Source organism: Protomyctophum parallelum (assembly GCF_964188405.1).
Source record: "Protomyctophum parallelum genome assembly, chromosome: 2".
NCBI classification, from domain to species: domain Eukaryota; kingdom Metazoa; phylum Chordata; class Actinopteri; order Myctophiformes; family Myctophidae; genus Protomyctophum; species Protomyctophum parallelum.
The window spans coordinates 451,404-464,472 of record NC_139699.1 but is presented as its reverse complement, the minus strand read 5'-3'; the positions used below and the strand labels follow the sequence as shown (position 1 = coordinate 464,472).

The 13,069-nt window shown below is 41.5% G+C and overlaps 1 protein-coding gene and 2 long non-coding RNA genes across 3 annotated transcripts in view; all 3 read left to right on the top strand.

The window, feature by feature from the left end:
- Window positions 1–600, top strand: part of LOC310855205 (uncharacterized protein) — a 171,730-nt gene extending 171,130 nt beyond the window's left edge. Inside the window, exons 5-6 of the mRNA XM_083760130.1 lie at window positions 95–169; window positions 580–600. Of these exons, the coding sequence (XP_083616256.1) occupies window positions 95–169; window positions 580–581 (77 nt within the window). The 3' untranslated portion in view covers window positions 582–600. The remainder of the gene's footprint in view (window positions 1–94; window positions 170–579) is intronic.
- Window positions 601–1,397: 797 nt separating this feature from the next.
- On the top strand, window positions 1,398–2,399 carry LOC310855209. The gene is made up of 3 exons (XR_014568974.1): window positions 1,398–1,438; window positions 1,628–1,862; window positions 2,287–2,399. It is a non-coding gene; the product is annotated as an uncharacterized lncRNA (long non-coding RNA).
- Window positions 2,400–5,388: 2,989 nt separating this feature from the next.
- LOC310855208 lies at window positions 5,389–7,226 on the top strand. Its single transcript, XR_014568973.1, has 3 exons — window positions 5,389–5,489; window positions 5,883–5,969; window positions 7,120–7,226. It is a non-coding gene; the product is annotated as an uncharacterized lncRNA (long non-coding RNA).
- The last annotated feature ends 5,843 nt before the right edge of the window (window positions 7,227–13,069 follow it).

The following is a 13,069-nucleotide window of genomic DNA, read 5'->3' as shown; positions in this document are numbered from 1 at the left end:
TCTCTATACATTTTGTGTATGATGTGAAAGGACACAATGTACGTATATCTGGCTCTTGGTCACTTTAATTAATCTTTCGTTCTTTCTTCCTTAGGGTGGATGGGTCGTGGTAGACGTCGTGGAAGGACAGAGATCCGTTTCAAAGCTTCCCTCCCGGAGGACTTCTGCTGTGAGTAGGAATATTTCTTGTTGGGATGGATATCTGTTGTACTGTTATGGTATGAAGTATAGCATGGCAGTATGATGCCTCCTAGTGGCACTGTGGTTGAATGTCTGTCAGCTCTCCAAGCTAATCAAAGTCTTAATGACACTTTTGTTAACCACTTCAACCCCAGCATCTCTATTCTGGGGGAAGCGTTCAGCCAAATTAGCAGATCTACAAGCTCACACTGCGTTGCAACGTGTTGTGAGCTTGTAGATCTGCTATTTTTGGCAAATCAATTTGTGTAGAGTGAAATCGGAGCATATACCAAATGCTCTCTTTAAAGGTCTGTTTTATCAAATCTATAGAGGGTTTAAGTGGTTCTGAATATGCAGCTCAACAAAAGCTAATTTGGTCTTTATTTCTTTCTTTCTTAGGACGGAGATCTGTGTAGGTGCCGGAGGACTTCAGACCTGGGCCTGCCGGTGAGGAACCGCACAGTAAGAACCGCTCTAGGCCTTTCATGATTATGAGGTTTCTTTTTACTGGACGATTATTGTCGCTCAAATAAATTGCAATTAAATATTTAAGTGTGGCCCAGATGGTTAGCTCAACTGTCTGGGCACCTATGCTGCCAAGCCAGCCGGATGGCGTGCTACGGGTTCGACTCCCGACGGCCTTTGCCGCGTGTCACTCCCCATCTCTTTCCCCCTTTCCTGTCTATATACTGTTCACTATCAGTAAAGGCATAAAAAGCCCCAAAACCAACATGAGGGCTATGGCTCCAGACTGGGGCACAGTACTCAGCGGTGGGGAACACCAGAGCCTCGGTAACGGCTAGACGCCGTATCGGTGCGGCACAGGTGGTGGTCTTTCTCTTGACGCTGTCAGGTGTTGTTTAAAGGACAGTGTTCTGTCCAGCTTCACCGCAAGATATGATGGGGAGGAATGGGACTGTAAAAATATACAAATGACACCACTGCTATCACCGAAGAGCACACCCTAATTGATCACGTCTAGGAATGTCAACAATTTAGGCAGTTATCACATACTTTATCCAGAGTGACTTACAGTAAGCAACAACAACACATAGTAATACATCAAATTCATAAACAATTGTCATCAAGAATAAGAAGTAATCTAATAACCTAACAGTAGACTATTGGCAGCAACAACAAGGGAGTGATGTGCGAAGCTCTTCAGCCGTTCATAGACGATAACCGCCATGTCTTTCTTCCAGATGTACTGCAGGTGTCCGCTGTCCAGGAATCTGCATTCCTCTGAAGACGACTCAAAGTAAGAGACCCTGTTAGGCCTGTCAAAAAGAACCCTAACTTAAACGTTTATTACTGTAAGTGATATGTTTAGCTTCTGTTTAAATGTTCTCTATAAATAAAAGTTTGATGTACTAGGATGTATATATGTTGTGACAGGATAGAATATATATCTGGCTCTTGGTCACTCTAATCAATCTTTCTTTGTTAGGATGAAGATCGCGGTGGATGTCGCTGGAACGCCGTTGCTGGACAGGGGGCGCACACACATACACACACACACATACACACACACACACACACACACACACACACAGAAAGGCTAATTTGGTGTGTTTTTTTCTTTGTTAGAATGGAGATATCGATAGACGAGCTGATGTTCCCTGGACAGAGATCCGTTCCAAAGCCCCCCCCCTGGGGGCTTCCTCAGAGGACTCTGATGAGCTGTGAGTAGGAACAGTTCTTGCTTGTTTCTGAGGATGGATAACTGCTTTTGTTCTGTTATGGCACGGAGAATGCCATAATTTACAGTAATCCAAATGTTTTAAATATTTTATGATAAATCTAAATGACTCCGCACAATAGTTTGAGAGGAGTCAATATCTCATCTGCTTTTAGAAGCACTTGAATACAAATTACAAAAGATGTTGAGGACTGTACATGTGTTGATGCCTCCTAGTGGCACTGTGGTTGAATGTCTGTCAGCTTTCCAAGCTAATCAAAGTCTTGATGACACTTTTGTAACCACTTCAACCCCAGCATCCCTATTCTGGGGGAGCGTTCAGCAAAAATGGCAGATCTACAAGCTCTCACTGCGTTGCAACGTGTTGTGAGCTTGTAGAGCTAATGGTTTCTTTCTCTCTCTCTCAGGATGGAGATCATAGACACAGCTGGAGCCTCTAGAGATGGAGATCTGCAGGTCTGTCCATGGATGGATGGGAGGACGGAGGACGGAGATCTGGGTAGACGCTGGAGGACTTCGGTACGAACCGCTTTAGGGTTATAGTGCAGCAGCTAAGCAAAACGATCGTTCAGTTTGTGATAAAAGCATGAAATTTGGTACACGTATAGCCAAAGGCATTATACAAAGATTTGGATGTGGACCCATCTTGAATTATTTTTTAACATGGTGCCCAGCCATTTTTCAAGATGGTCGCCACCTTTTGTGGTGGTTCTGGACAACCGTGGGTCCGACCGACTCGACACCGGGCACTGCACTCCCTGTGGGGGTGTGGAACGTGTGTGTCGAATTTGAAGTCGGTGGGGCAAACGGTTCTCGAGTTACGTGGATTACAGATGTACAGACACACACAGACTTGAATATATGTCAATGGGCAATGCCCATTGGGTTTTCTTTAGATGATGGGTAAGAAGAGAGAGATGTGATGTCAGGTGGTGTGGGCTAAGAAGTGGTCAGGGCTAAGATAAAGTATATGAGATGTACAGTAAGTGCAAAGAGAGATGGTGAGGGAGGGAGAAAATGATTTGTACCAATTGACCAGACAGTAGACAGTAGTGTAACAGGTTACGGTGAGTATAGAGATGGAAATGTTCTAGCAAGCGAAGCCAGTGTATTGAGAATATGGGACATATGTGTCAGGAGTTATTTGTGAGAGGGAAGATGTATACGATGGTAGTGAGACCAGCCATGCCGTACGGTTGGAAACGGTGGCACTGATGAAAAGGAGGCACAGCTGGAGGTGGCAGAATTAAGGATGCTATGGTTGTGAAAAGGAGTGAAAAGGAAGGACATTATCAGAAATGACTAAATTAGAGGATCAGCCCAGGTTAGAAGGTTTGGGGATAAAGCAAGAGAGGTGAGGTTGAGATGGTTTAGACATGTGAAAAGGAGGGATGAGGGTACATTGGGAGAAGGATGCTGAAGATGTAGCTGCCAGGTAAGAGGATGGCCAAAGACGAGGTTTAAGGATGCTGTGAGAGATGACATGAAGGTGGCAGGTCACAGAGGAAGATGCAGAAAACAAAACCAAATGGAGTCCATGTGTGGTCCAGCCCTATGGAATGTAAAATTCAAGCATGTGCTAATGAAAAGTATTTAAAATATATAGTTTTGATGCTCATCCTAGATCCTACTACTATAGGGGATGCAAAGCAATATGTCTGTTTATGTCTGTTAAATTACATTACAATTTCCACATTAACCGACCCCTCCCTTTTCCCTGCGTGTGCACACACACACACACACACGGTACTGTACAGTACACTACAGCAGGGGTCCTCAACTAGAAATGATGAAGGTCCACAAATACTTTTTTGAATAAGACCGAGGTCTGGTCCCATGCGCGGCGTCCATCGGAGAGCGGGGCTCTATGCCCGTTTAGTATGGTCAAGCCAAGCTTATACAAATCAGATCCCCTTCCAACCAACCAATAATGGGGTGCAGAGTGCAGGCCCGGAGTGGAACTCCAAATCAGGCCGGGAGTTATACGCCCTGGCAGGCTACACTGTGCGCGTGCATAGCGCGCGCCAGAATTTTGGGGGACATTTTGGGGGCCTTTGCAGCAATTTCACATGAGAAATGTACCATCTGATGTTATTTATATTATTAACTTAAAAAAAAAAAAAAAAACTTTTTTTTTTTGGGTGGTCCGCAAAGAGGTGGTCCGCGGTCCGGTCGCGGACCGTCCGCCAGTTGAGTACCCCTGCACTACAGTATGGTAAAGTACAGCACAGTATGGTACAGTAACGTGCGGTACGGCACTGTACAGTACAGTAGAGTATGGTACAGTATGATACCATAAAGTATGGTACAGTACGATGCAGCACAGTGCAGTACAGTGTGGTACAGTACGGTACAGTATGGTACTGTGCGGTATGGTACAGTACAGTACGGTACGGTACGGTACGGTACGGTACGGTACGGTACAGTACGATACCGTACAGTACAGTACAGTATGATACCATACAGTAAGGTACAGTACAGTACAGTACAGTACAGTATGGTACAGTACAGTACAGTACAGTACGATACCGTACAGTACAGTAAGGTACCGTACGGTACGGTACGGTACGGTACGGTACAGTATGATACCATACAGTAAGGTACAGTACAGTACAGTATGATACCATACAGTAAGGTACAGTACAGTACAGTACAGTACAGTATGGTACAGTACAGTATAGTACAGTATGATACCGTACAGTACAGTATGGTACAGTACAGTACGATACCGTACAGTACAGTACGATACAGTACGGTACGGTACGGTACAGTACAGTATGATACCATACAGTATGGTACAGTATGATGCCCTACAGTGCCGTACAGTATTATACAGTATGGTACAGTACATCACAAAGGTATAGCCAAATATATGCTGAAATGCAAAATCAGTCTAATATTGGTGGCCATCTTGAAATTAATGGCCGCCATCTTCTCTCACAATATGGCTGTTAGCCACTGTAGTAATATGAGTATTGTGAGACAGAAGGAAGCTTCTTAGAAATTACAAAGTTCCTAATTCAAATTCTGCACAAGAATACTGTAATTCTGAAAAATGGCGGCCATTTTGAATTTTCATTGAAAATGTTATATTATCCAAAAAAAACATTTACCAAGTACTATGCATGGAAATATGTCTCGAATATCATATTATATCCATCACTCATAAGAAAACGGTTGTTGCTGGTGGCCATTTTGAAAAATGGCTGCTATGGGCGCCATGTTGAAAATTCAAGTTGGGTCCACATCCAAATCTTTTTAGAATGCCTTTGGCTATAAGTGTACCAAATTTCATGCTTTTATCACAACCTGAACGATTCATTGATATAGTGGAGCTAAGCTGCTGTACTATTAGGGCTTTTTTAGGCTTCGTAAAAAGCCAATAATCGTCCGTTGCCGATAATTGGTCGATCCCTATTCTTAAACGTTACTGTAAGTGCATGTGTATGTTGTGACAGGACACGCACACACAGCAAAGCTAATTTGTGGTGTGTCTCTTTCGTTCTTTGTTAGAATGGAGATCTCAGCCGATGCCCGAGATCCGAAGCTTTCCCCGGGTGTTTCCGCTGAGGACTTCTGGGTCGCTGGGAGGCTCGGACGGAGCTGGAAGGTTCGGTTGACGCCACTGGAACCCGTTTAGGCCTGTCAGAATCTAAGGTTTTATCATTTTAATTGTCGTCATACTAACATTCTAAATAAAACCTTGGCTTTTGTAGGCTTTGTAAACAAAAAGCTGCACATGGCATAATTCAATAACTTTATACACTAAAAAAGATAAGTAAATTACAAAGTGACACATTTAGAGCTTGTAGATCGGTTGCTTCCATTATTTCTTTAAAATGTTTGAAAATATATGAACATTTTCAACATGGAGACGATTATGACTTATCTCTAAAAAAGTATTACTTGGCGATTAGGTAATTGTGACAGGCCTAAATCCTTCTAGTTGTGTTTTTATATCATGTTCTGTAATCAGTTAGGGTTGACTACAGACTTTTTTTAGGAACAAGATCATCATGCCGGTGAAGAGCACGTTTCTAGCCAATGGAGCAACTATTTCTGATCACCTTTGGAGTTACATCACAGCAAGGTAACTATACAACACACACACACACACACACACACTATGATCATGACATCAGCTTGTGACTGCAACTTGTTCTTGTTCCTGTTCGCAGATGACTCGGCACTGCTAGTCTCGGACAGGAACAAACTGCAGGTTGAAAAGGCCCTCAGCTCTGAATTCGGTAGAATCTGTACCTGGCTCGCTGATAACAAACTATCCTTACACCTGGGAAAAACTGAATCCATTCTCTTTGGATCTAATAGTAATCTCAGCAAGGCAAATGGCTTCTTGGTTAGAGTTGGTGACAATGTTATCACACGTAAAGATGAAATTACCTACCTAGGTTCCATCCTGGAGGCTAATCTTTCCGGTGATAAAATGGCCACCATCGTAATCAAAAAAGTCAACCGAAGAACAAGATTCCTTTACAGGATCTCCTCACTGTTCAACAAAAACACCTTGAAGACCTTATCAGGAGCCCTCGTACAAAGTTTCTTTGACTATGCATGCACCTCCTGGTACCACAGCACCTCAAAGGCCCTTAAAACTAGGCTCCAGACTTCCCAAAACAAACTGGTCAAGCTCCTACTTGGCCTCACCCCCTGAACCTACCTCACTCCTGCCCACTTTGACAGGCTGGAATGGCTTAGGGTCGACGACTGAGTACAGCATCTTGCAATGGGTCTGGTCCACAAGATTCGATACACCACCAAGATACCCATGTACCTGTCTAGATACTTCCTTAATGTTAACGAAGTCCACACCCACAACACCAGAGGGAGTGCAACGAACCATGTACAACCCAGATTCGGCACTAACAAGGGACTAAATTATTTTCACTCCTATGCCACCAAAATGTGGAACGCCCTACCAACAGTCATTAAGACATGTGAATCCCTTGACTCCCTTTTTCCCCCTCACTGTATAAGTTTATTTTCCCTCCCTTCCCCATAGTGTCTTATTTGTACGTCTCTAAATGTTTTGATTAATTGAACATGGTGGACCCTCTTGTAAACAAGTGTAATGCTTAATTGGATCGTCCACTTAAAGTTAACAGTCTTTGTATTGAGTTTGTGCTTGACATGTACTGTAATTCTGCAAACTGTTAATAAATATTTCAATCAATATTGTTTTATGAACAAAGTAGTAATGAGCATTTCTTTCTTTTCTTCAGGACGTTGCTGGTCTCCTGTGTGGCTCCATCTGGAGGTCAGCAGGGTTCTGAGTCACTCAGATCCTGACTGGTAGTGGTGATATGTAGATGTGATCAATCAGGGCTCTTTGAAAATAATAAACCAATATAAATAACTAGATAATAATATAAATAAATGGATAAAACGAACGATAAAAAAATAGATAAATAATAGATAAATTAAAATAAAAGTAAATTAAAATAGTAAAAAATAAATAAAATAAATAAAATAAATAAAATAAATAAAATAAATAAAATAAATAATACACAAAATAAAATAAAATTAGTAATGGATATAATAAATTTAATTAATATAGACAATAATACATAAAATAAATTTAATTATCAATATAGTAATGCATAAAATTAGTAATAACAGTAATACATAAAATAAATGCATAAAAATAAAATTAGTAATAACAGTAACACATAAAACAAATACAATTTGTAATGCATGAAGTAAAATTAGTAATAACATAGTAATCCATCAAATAAATACAATTCGTAATAAAGTTATACATAAAATTAGTAATAACATAGTAATGTATAAAATACAATTGATACAATAGTAATACATAAAATAAATACAATTACTTTGTATTGTAATTATAGAATTACTTAAAAAAACAAACGTATCAATCACATCTACATATCACAACCAGGCTATATTGCCAGCAGGCAGGTGGACTGTAGACTCACTACAGCTGTCACAATGTGGTAAACTGTGTTTTGACCCAACTGGCCTCCAAGGAGAGGCATGGAGCCGGACATCTGATGATACACGAGAGAAGACGCCATAGTATATGTTTCATGTTGATTGTACTTTATTAATGATGCCATATATCTGTAAATCATTATTTTCTTAATAAATTATTGCATTTATACCCGGGTGTCCGTTATGGGTCCATTACCCCTAGATCAAATGGTTCATAATAAGGATGAGGAATACAGTGGTACTATTTACATGTTTAAGGAATATTTAGTTATAGTTAATGTATTTTACACATTTTGACCTTCTAAAACCTAGCCCAAGGTTTTCTGAAAACCTTCAAATTCTTATTGAAACAATAAATAAAGGATGTAGACGGGTGGATCCCGGCATGAATGGTATAAGGTATAGGTTTCACCAGGTCTAAATGGGCTAAAAGGAGGCCTCAGGTATTCAAAGGTTTTCACCCCAAGGTCTCTACAGAATGACCTGGCTTATTAATATGAATGCTGACAATCTCCCAGAACAGAGCCATGCCACCAAACATGAATGTTGAATATTGTAATTAAATTACTGTATGCAATTTTAAATTGTATTACATTTTTTACCACGAAGACCAGACAGAATTTTAAGTAATAAGACTGTTTGGCTTGTTGTTGTAGTGTGGTACTTTTCCTCCAGGAAATGACTCTGTACTCCTTTGAAAACTTTAGAAATTAGAATAACTTTTAGTTATTAAATGTTCTGAAGCAAATGGACCTCAATGTAAACAAGTCTTTAATAATGTTTGCTTTAACCAGGCAGAACAAATGTAATAAAGTATAATTTAACAATCTAATGAATAGATCTAGTTTATTAATAGAAAAACTAGTTATTAGATAATACAATAAATAATAGACAATGTGTTTATTTCTTTAAATAAATACATATTTAAAATGTATTAATGAATAGAACTAGTTTGAACTTAATGGAACAACTAGTTATTTAATACAAAGAATAGACAATTATGTTTATTTTCTTAAACCAGGCAGAACAAATAATGTAATAAAATGTGAATTAATGGATCTATTTTATTAATGGGACAATTAGTTTTTAGTTATTTTTATTATTAGTTATTTAATTAGTTTCCGGTGTGTTACATTGAAGTCGGTGAACCTATAGAATTCTGTGACTCTGTACTGCCGATCTTCAAGCTCAGAACATCGGCTGTTTTCACACCTGCTAGTGATTACGTCAACAAACAACACAGGGAGCTACAGCTGACGTACGTGACGCCATTCTGTAGCTGCCTGTAACGAAATGCACCCTGTAACTCTGAAAGTATTCAGAGTAACACATGGAACCAAATGGACCCTTACGGGTCTGGAGAACAAGGAGCAGTGCATGGGGATTTAAACAACAAACCTTTTGTGAGTGAGTACCGATACGGTTGTTTATAAACTGGTACAATGTGGCTTTACAATGAATTTAACTGTCTGGTTTTATGCAACGTGCTGAAGGGCTTTGATAGACTGGGAACTGTATTGGAACTGAACTGAAAGGTGTGGAGTAAGTAGCTCTAAGCTCTGGTCCATAGCTCTAATGCATTGCATTTCATTAGAGCTATGGACCAGAGCTATGGAGTAACTACTAACTAGCCCTGAAACATGACTCTCAAACGGGGTTCGTTTGGGAAATCCACAGTTGCACACCGGGAGCGCACTCCCTATTAGTCTGCATTGACAGGGCGGTCAGTGTGCCGATATCGAACACAGAGGTCCACACTCCTCCCGACCGATAGGGGCGCGTAGTTGAAAGCCAATGGCAAAATAACAGCTCGGATAAAAATGCTTTTTATTAAACAACGCGGGATGCAGCAATGCTAATCGCTGTACCAACACATTTCTAACACCCGTGGCACATGTGGCGAGGACTTTATATTTGGAATCTGAGTGTTTATGTACACGTTTGGACTGTAAATGTAGCGATTGCGTAAAACAGGCTGCAGTTGCGCCATGACTGTCATGATAATCATGACAGTCATGTTTCAGGGCTAGAACAGAACCAATATCTTTGACTAGGGCCTTCAAATACAGTACTTTTCTAACAGACGGAAGGCAATTGATATTTTTACTTTTGGAAATGAATATGGAAGAAACAATTTTTTTCAGACGGGCAGCACTGGTTGGCAGGTATAAATACACTTTAAGACCAACATATTTGTGCCAGCATTGTGATTAGATTTATTTTATTTTTCTAAACGGTCTACAAAGTAATTTGAGCTAAAGTTGTCAAATAATTGTCTGAGCTTGTAGATCTGGTATTTTTGAAAAGTCAAGAAAATGTGGCGCAGATCTTTGAATATATATTCTTTTAACTCATATCTTTGCTTCTGGGGGTCCCTGGAACAACATCTTTTCAGATGGGGGTCGGCCGCCATCATTTTTGTCACAGGCCTGCTGCCGCTCGCCGTCTACCACTTCAGAGTGACCGCGGTCAACCTGCCCACCTCTCTGACCCCGTGGTCTGCACTGACCCCATCGGTGACCTCTGACCCATGGTCTGACTGCAGAGACCCTATCGGTAAGTCAGTCGACGCTCGTTAAATCGATAAATGGCTAAACTGTTGAAGATGGAGTGTAAGTGATGTGTTTAAAGCCAGTCTTCATTTTGCAAATTTCATAGTCCTTTGAATAAAAAAATTGTCATATTTTTGTCATCTAAAATGTTTTAGTGTGTCTACTGAATATCAAGATTTTAGTTGATTTCATTCTGCTGTGCAATTTTCGTCTACAGTTGAATTTGTTGACAAAACAATGTATTTTGGCAGGCCTTAACCCATTTAGGCCTGACATCGAAATTTAAAGAATGTCTTCTAAATTCTGACAGTTTTCTGAAATAACTATGTTTCTGTATCAGTGGTGCTCCATATTTCATGTCAATGACCCCAAAAATGATATGTAATTGGCCACCGACCCCCATCTGAAAATATGTTGTTCCAGGGACCCCCCCAGAAGCAAAGCTTTGAGTTAAGAATGTTCGCTCTGAAAAGAGTTGTGCCACATTTTCGCGATTTTTCAAAAATAGCAGACCTACAAGCTCGTAGCGCGGCACTCGGTGCCGCGCTACGAGCTTGTGTGTGTTTTTAATTCAGCCAGTGTTCCCAGGTGGAAGATGGAATGACCCAGAACCTCCTTAACCTTTTTTATTTTTTTCTTGCCAGCTGACGCCCAGGGCAACCTCACAGAGGAGGAGGAGGAGGAGATCAGGGAGCAGATGAACTTCCTCAACTCACGCTGGGAGAGCCTCCGAGTGGCCAACATAGACCGACAGGCCAGGTACACACACACACACATGCGAGCACAGTCACACACACACACACATGCGCGCACAGACAAACACACACACTGTGGCGCTCTGTGCCTTTAACACTACCCTACGTCACATGCCCGCACACTACGAGAGCGAGAATGAATGAACGGAACGGGCGCGCGCTTTGAGGAGTTTGCTGTTGTCAGCTGTCAGCTCAGCTGTCCGCTGCTCGCGTCCGTGTGTAGCCTACCTCTGGCTTGTGAGAGAAAAACGTTCTGTAGTTTGTAGCCCGCTGTGGGTTAGTCAACACTCACACAATCCAAGAAGTGAGTTGTAGTAATTTCCCCAACGGAGCGTGGCTGCTCGTCCGACGCCCGGTTTCATCCCAGAAGGTTTCGATGAAGAAACGCCAACCTGCATCAACTGTCAATTTACAATTTACAATTTAGGCATTTAAATCCAGAGTGACTTACATTAAGCAAGAACAAAAAAGCATGGGAATACATCACATATATAAAAAGCATTTATCATGAAACATGCGTAAGCTAAGAACGTAACAGTGGAATATCTATATAATGAAACTATACATATAAACTATACATAATACTACTATGCTATACATATGTACTATGACGTGCTATGACTACATACAATGCAATTGTCTTCATAACATGCTATAAGTCTGTATCAAATGCTATCTAAGTCTACAGAAATGCTATCTAAGGGGGTAGGGTAAGTGCTATGGGCCACGAGTCTGAAAAGGTGGGTTTTCAGACTACGGCGGGAGTAAGGGATTCCACAGCGCTCTGACCGCGACTGCCTGACGTTTTGACTGACTGGTTTCTTTTATTTGAGGTGGGGAACATTCATTAAGTCTGATATTGGTGTTGCGTGCTTGAACATTCTTTGTGCGTCATATTGCATTTGAACATTATTGGTTCACACTTGAGTGACGCGGGAACTGAACATTGACTGCAAGAAAACATTTGAACATTCATTATTTGATAGTTTCGTGACTTCACTATGTCTAATGTAAACTAACTGGTTAATCGATCGATAAGGCTATCAGTGATCAATGAATGATTGAATTGATAATTGACATCCCTACTCCCAGGCCCTGGCCAGCCTCTCGTGGCCCCCGGGGGAGTTCTACCAGGCCGAGCCCAGACACCTGCTGCCTCATGTGGGATGGAACTCTGAGCGCGTCAGACCCTGCTCAGCCTGCAGATCCCAGCCTGGCACCCAGAGCCTGCCTGCTACGGTCAGTGCAGTTTATTCATTCATACGCAGGCACGCACAGACTACACACAGACAGACCATTGAGTCACATCGCTACCGCACACTTTGAACTGGCCAAATATGTACAGGTGTATACACACACGCACACACACACACACACACACTACAACACACACAATACCAGTAAGACACCTGAGGGCGAGAAGCGACCTCGAGGTTGCGTGCACGCATCCACCTGGGTGACAGCATATCTTAATTTTCGGACCTGTTGAGAACTCTAGTTTTCGCCGGCTGCCGGGCGCGGCTGCACTAATAACTTTTGGGCAGGCCCGTCTAGAGTTTAATGGACAGGTATCAGTCAACAGGCCCGTCTAGAGTTTAAATGGACAGGTATCAGTCAACAGGCCCGTCTAGAGTTTAAATGGACAGGTATCAGTCAACAGGCCCGTCTAGAGTTTAATGGACAGGTATCAGTCAACAGGCCCGTCTAGAGTTTAAATGGACAGGTATCAGTCAAAAAGGAGACATCGAAGAGGAAGGATGGATGGGGAAGGATCAACATATGGAATGTCAGAACAGGTCTGCTCCATATATGGAGATCTAAGAGTATGAGTTTTGAGGTCAGATGTAGAGTTGTTGGCCAATATTGATGACATCAGCGATCTCCATACATGGGCTTAATATTGATGACAT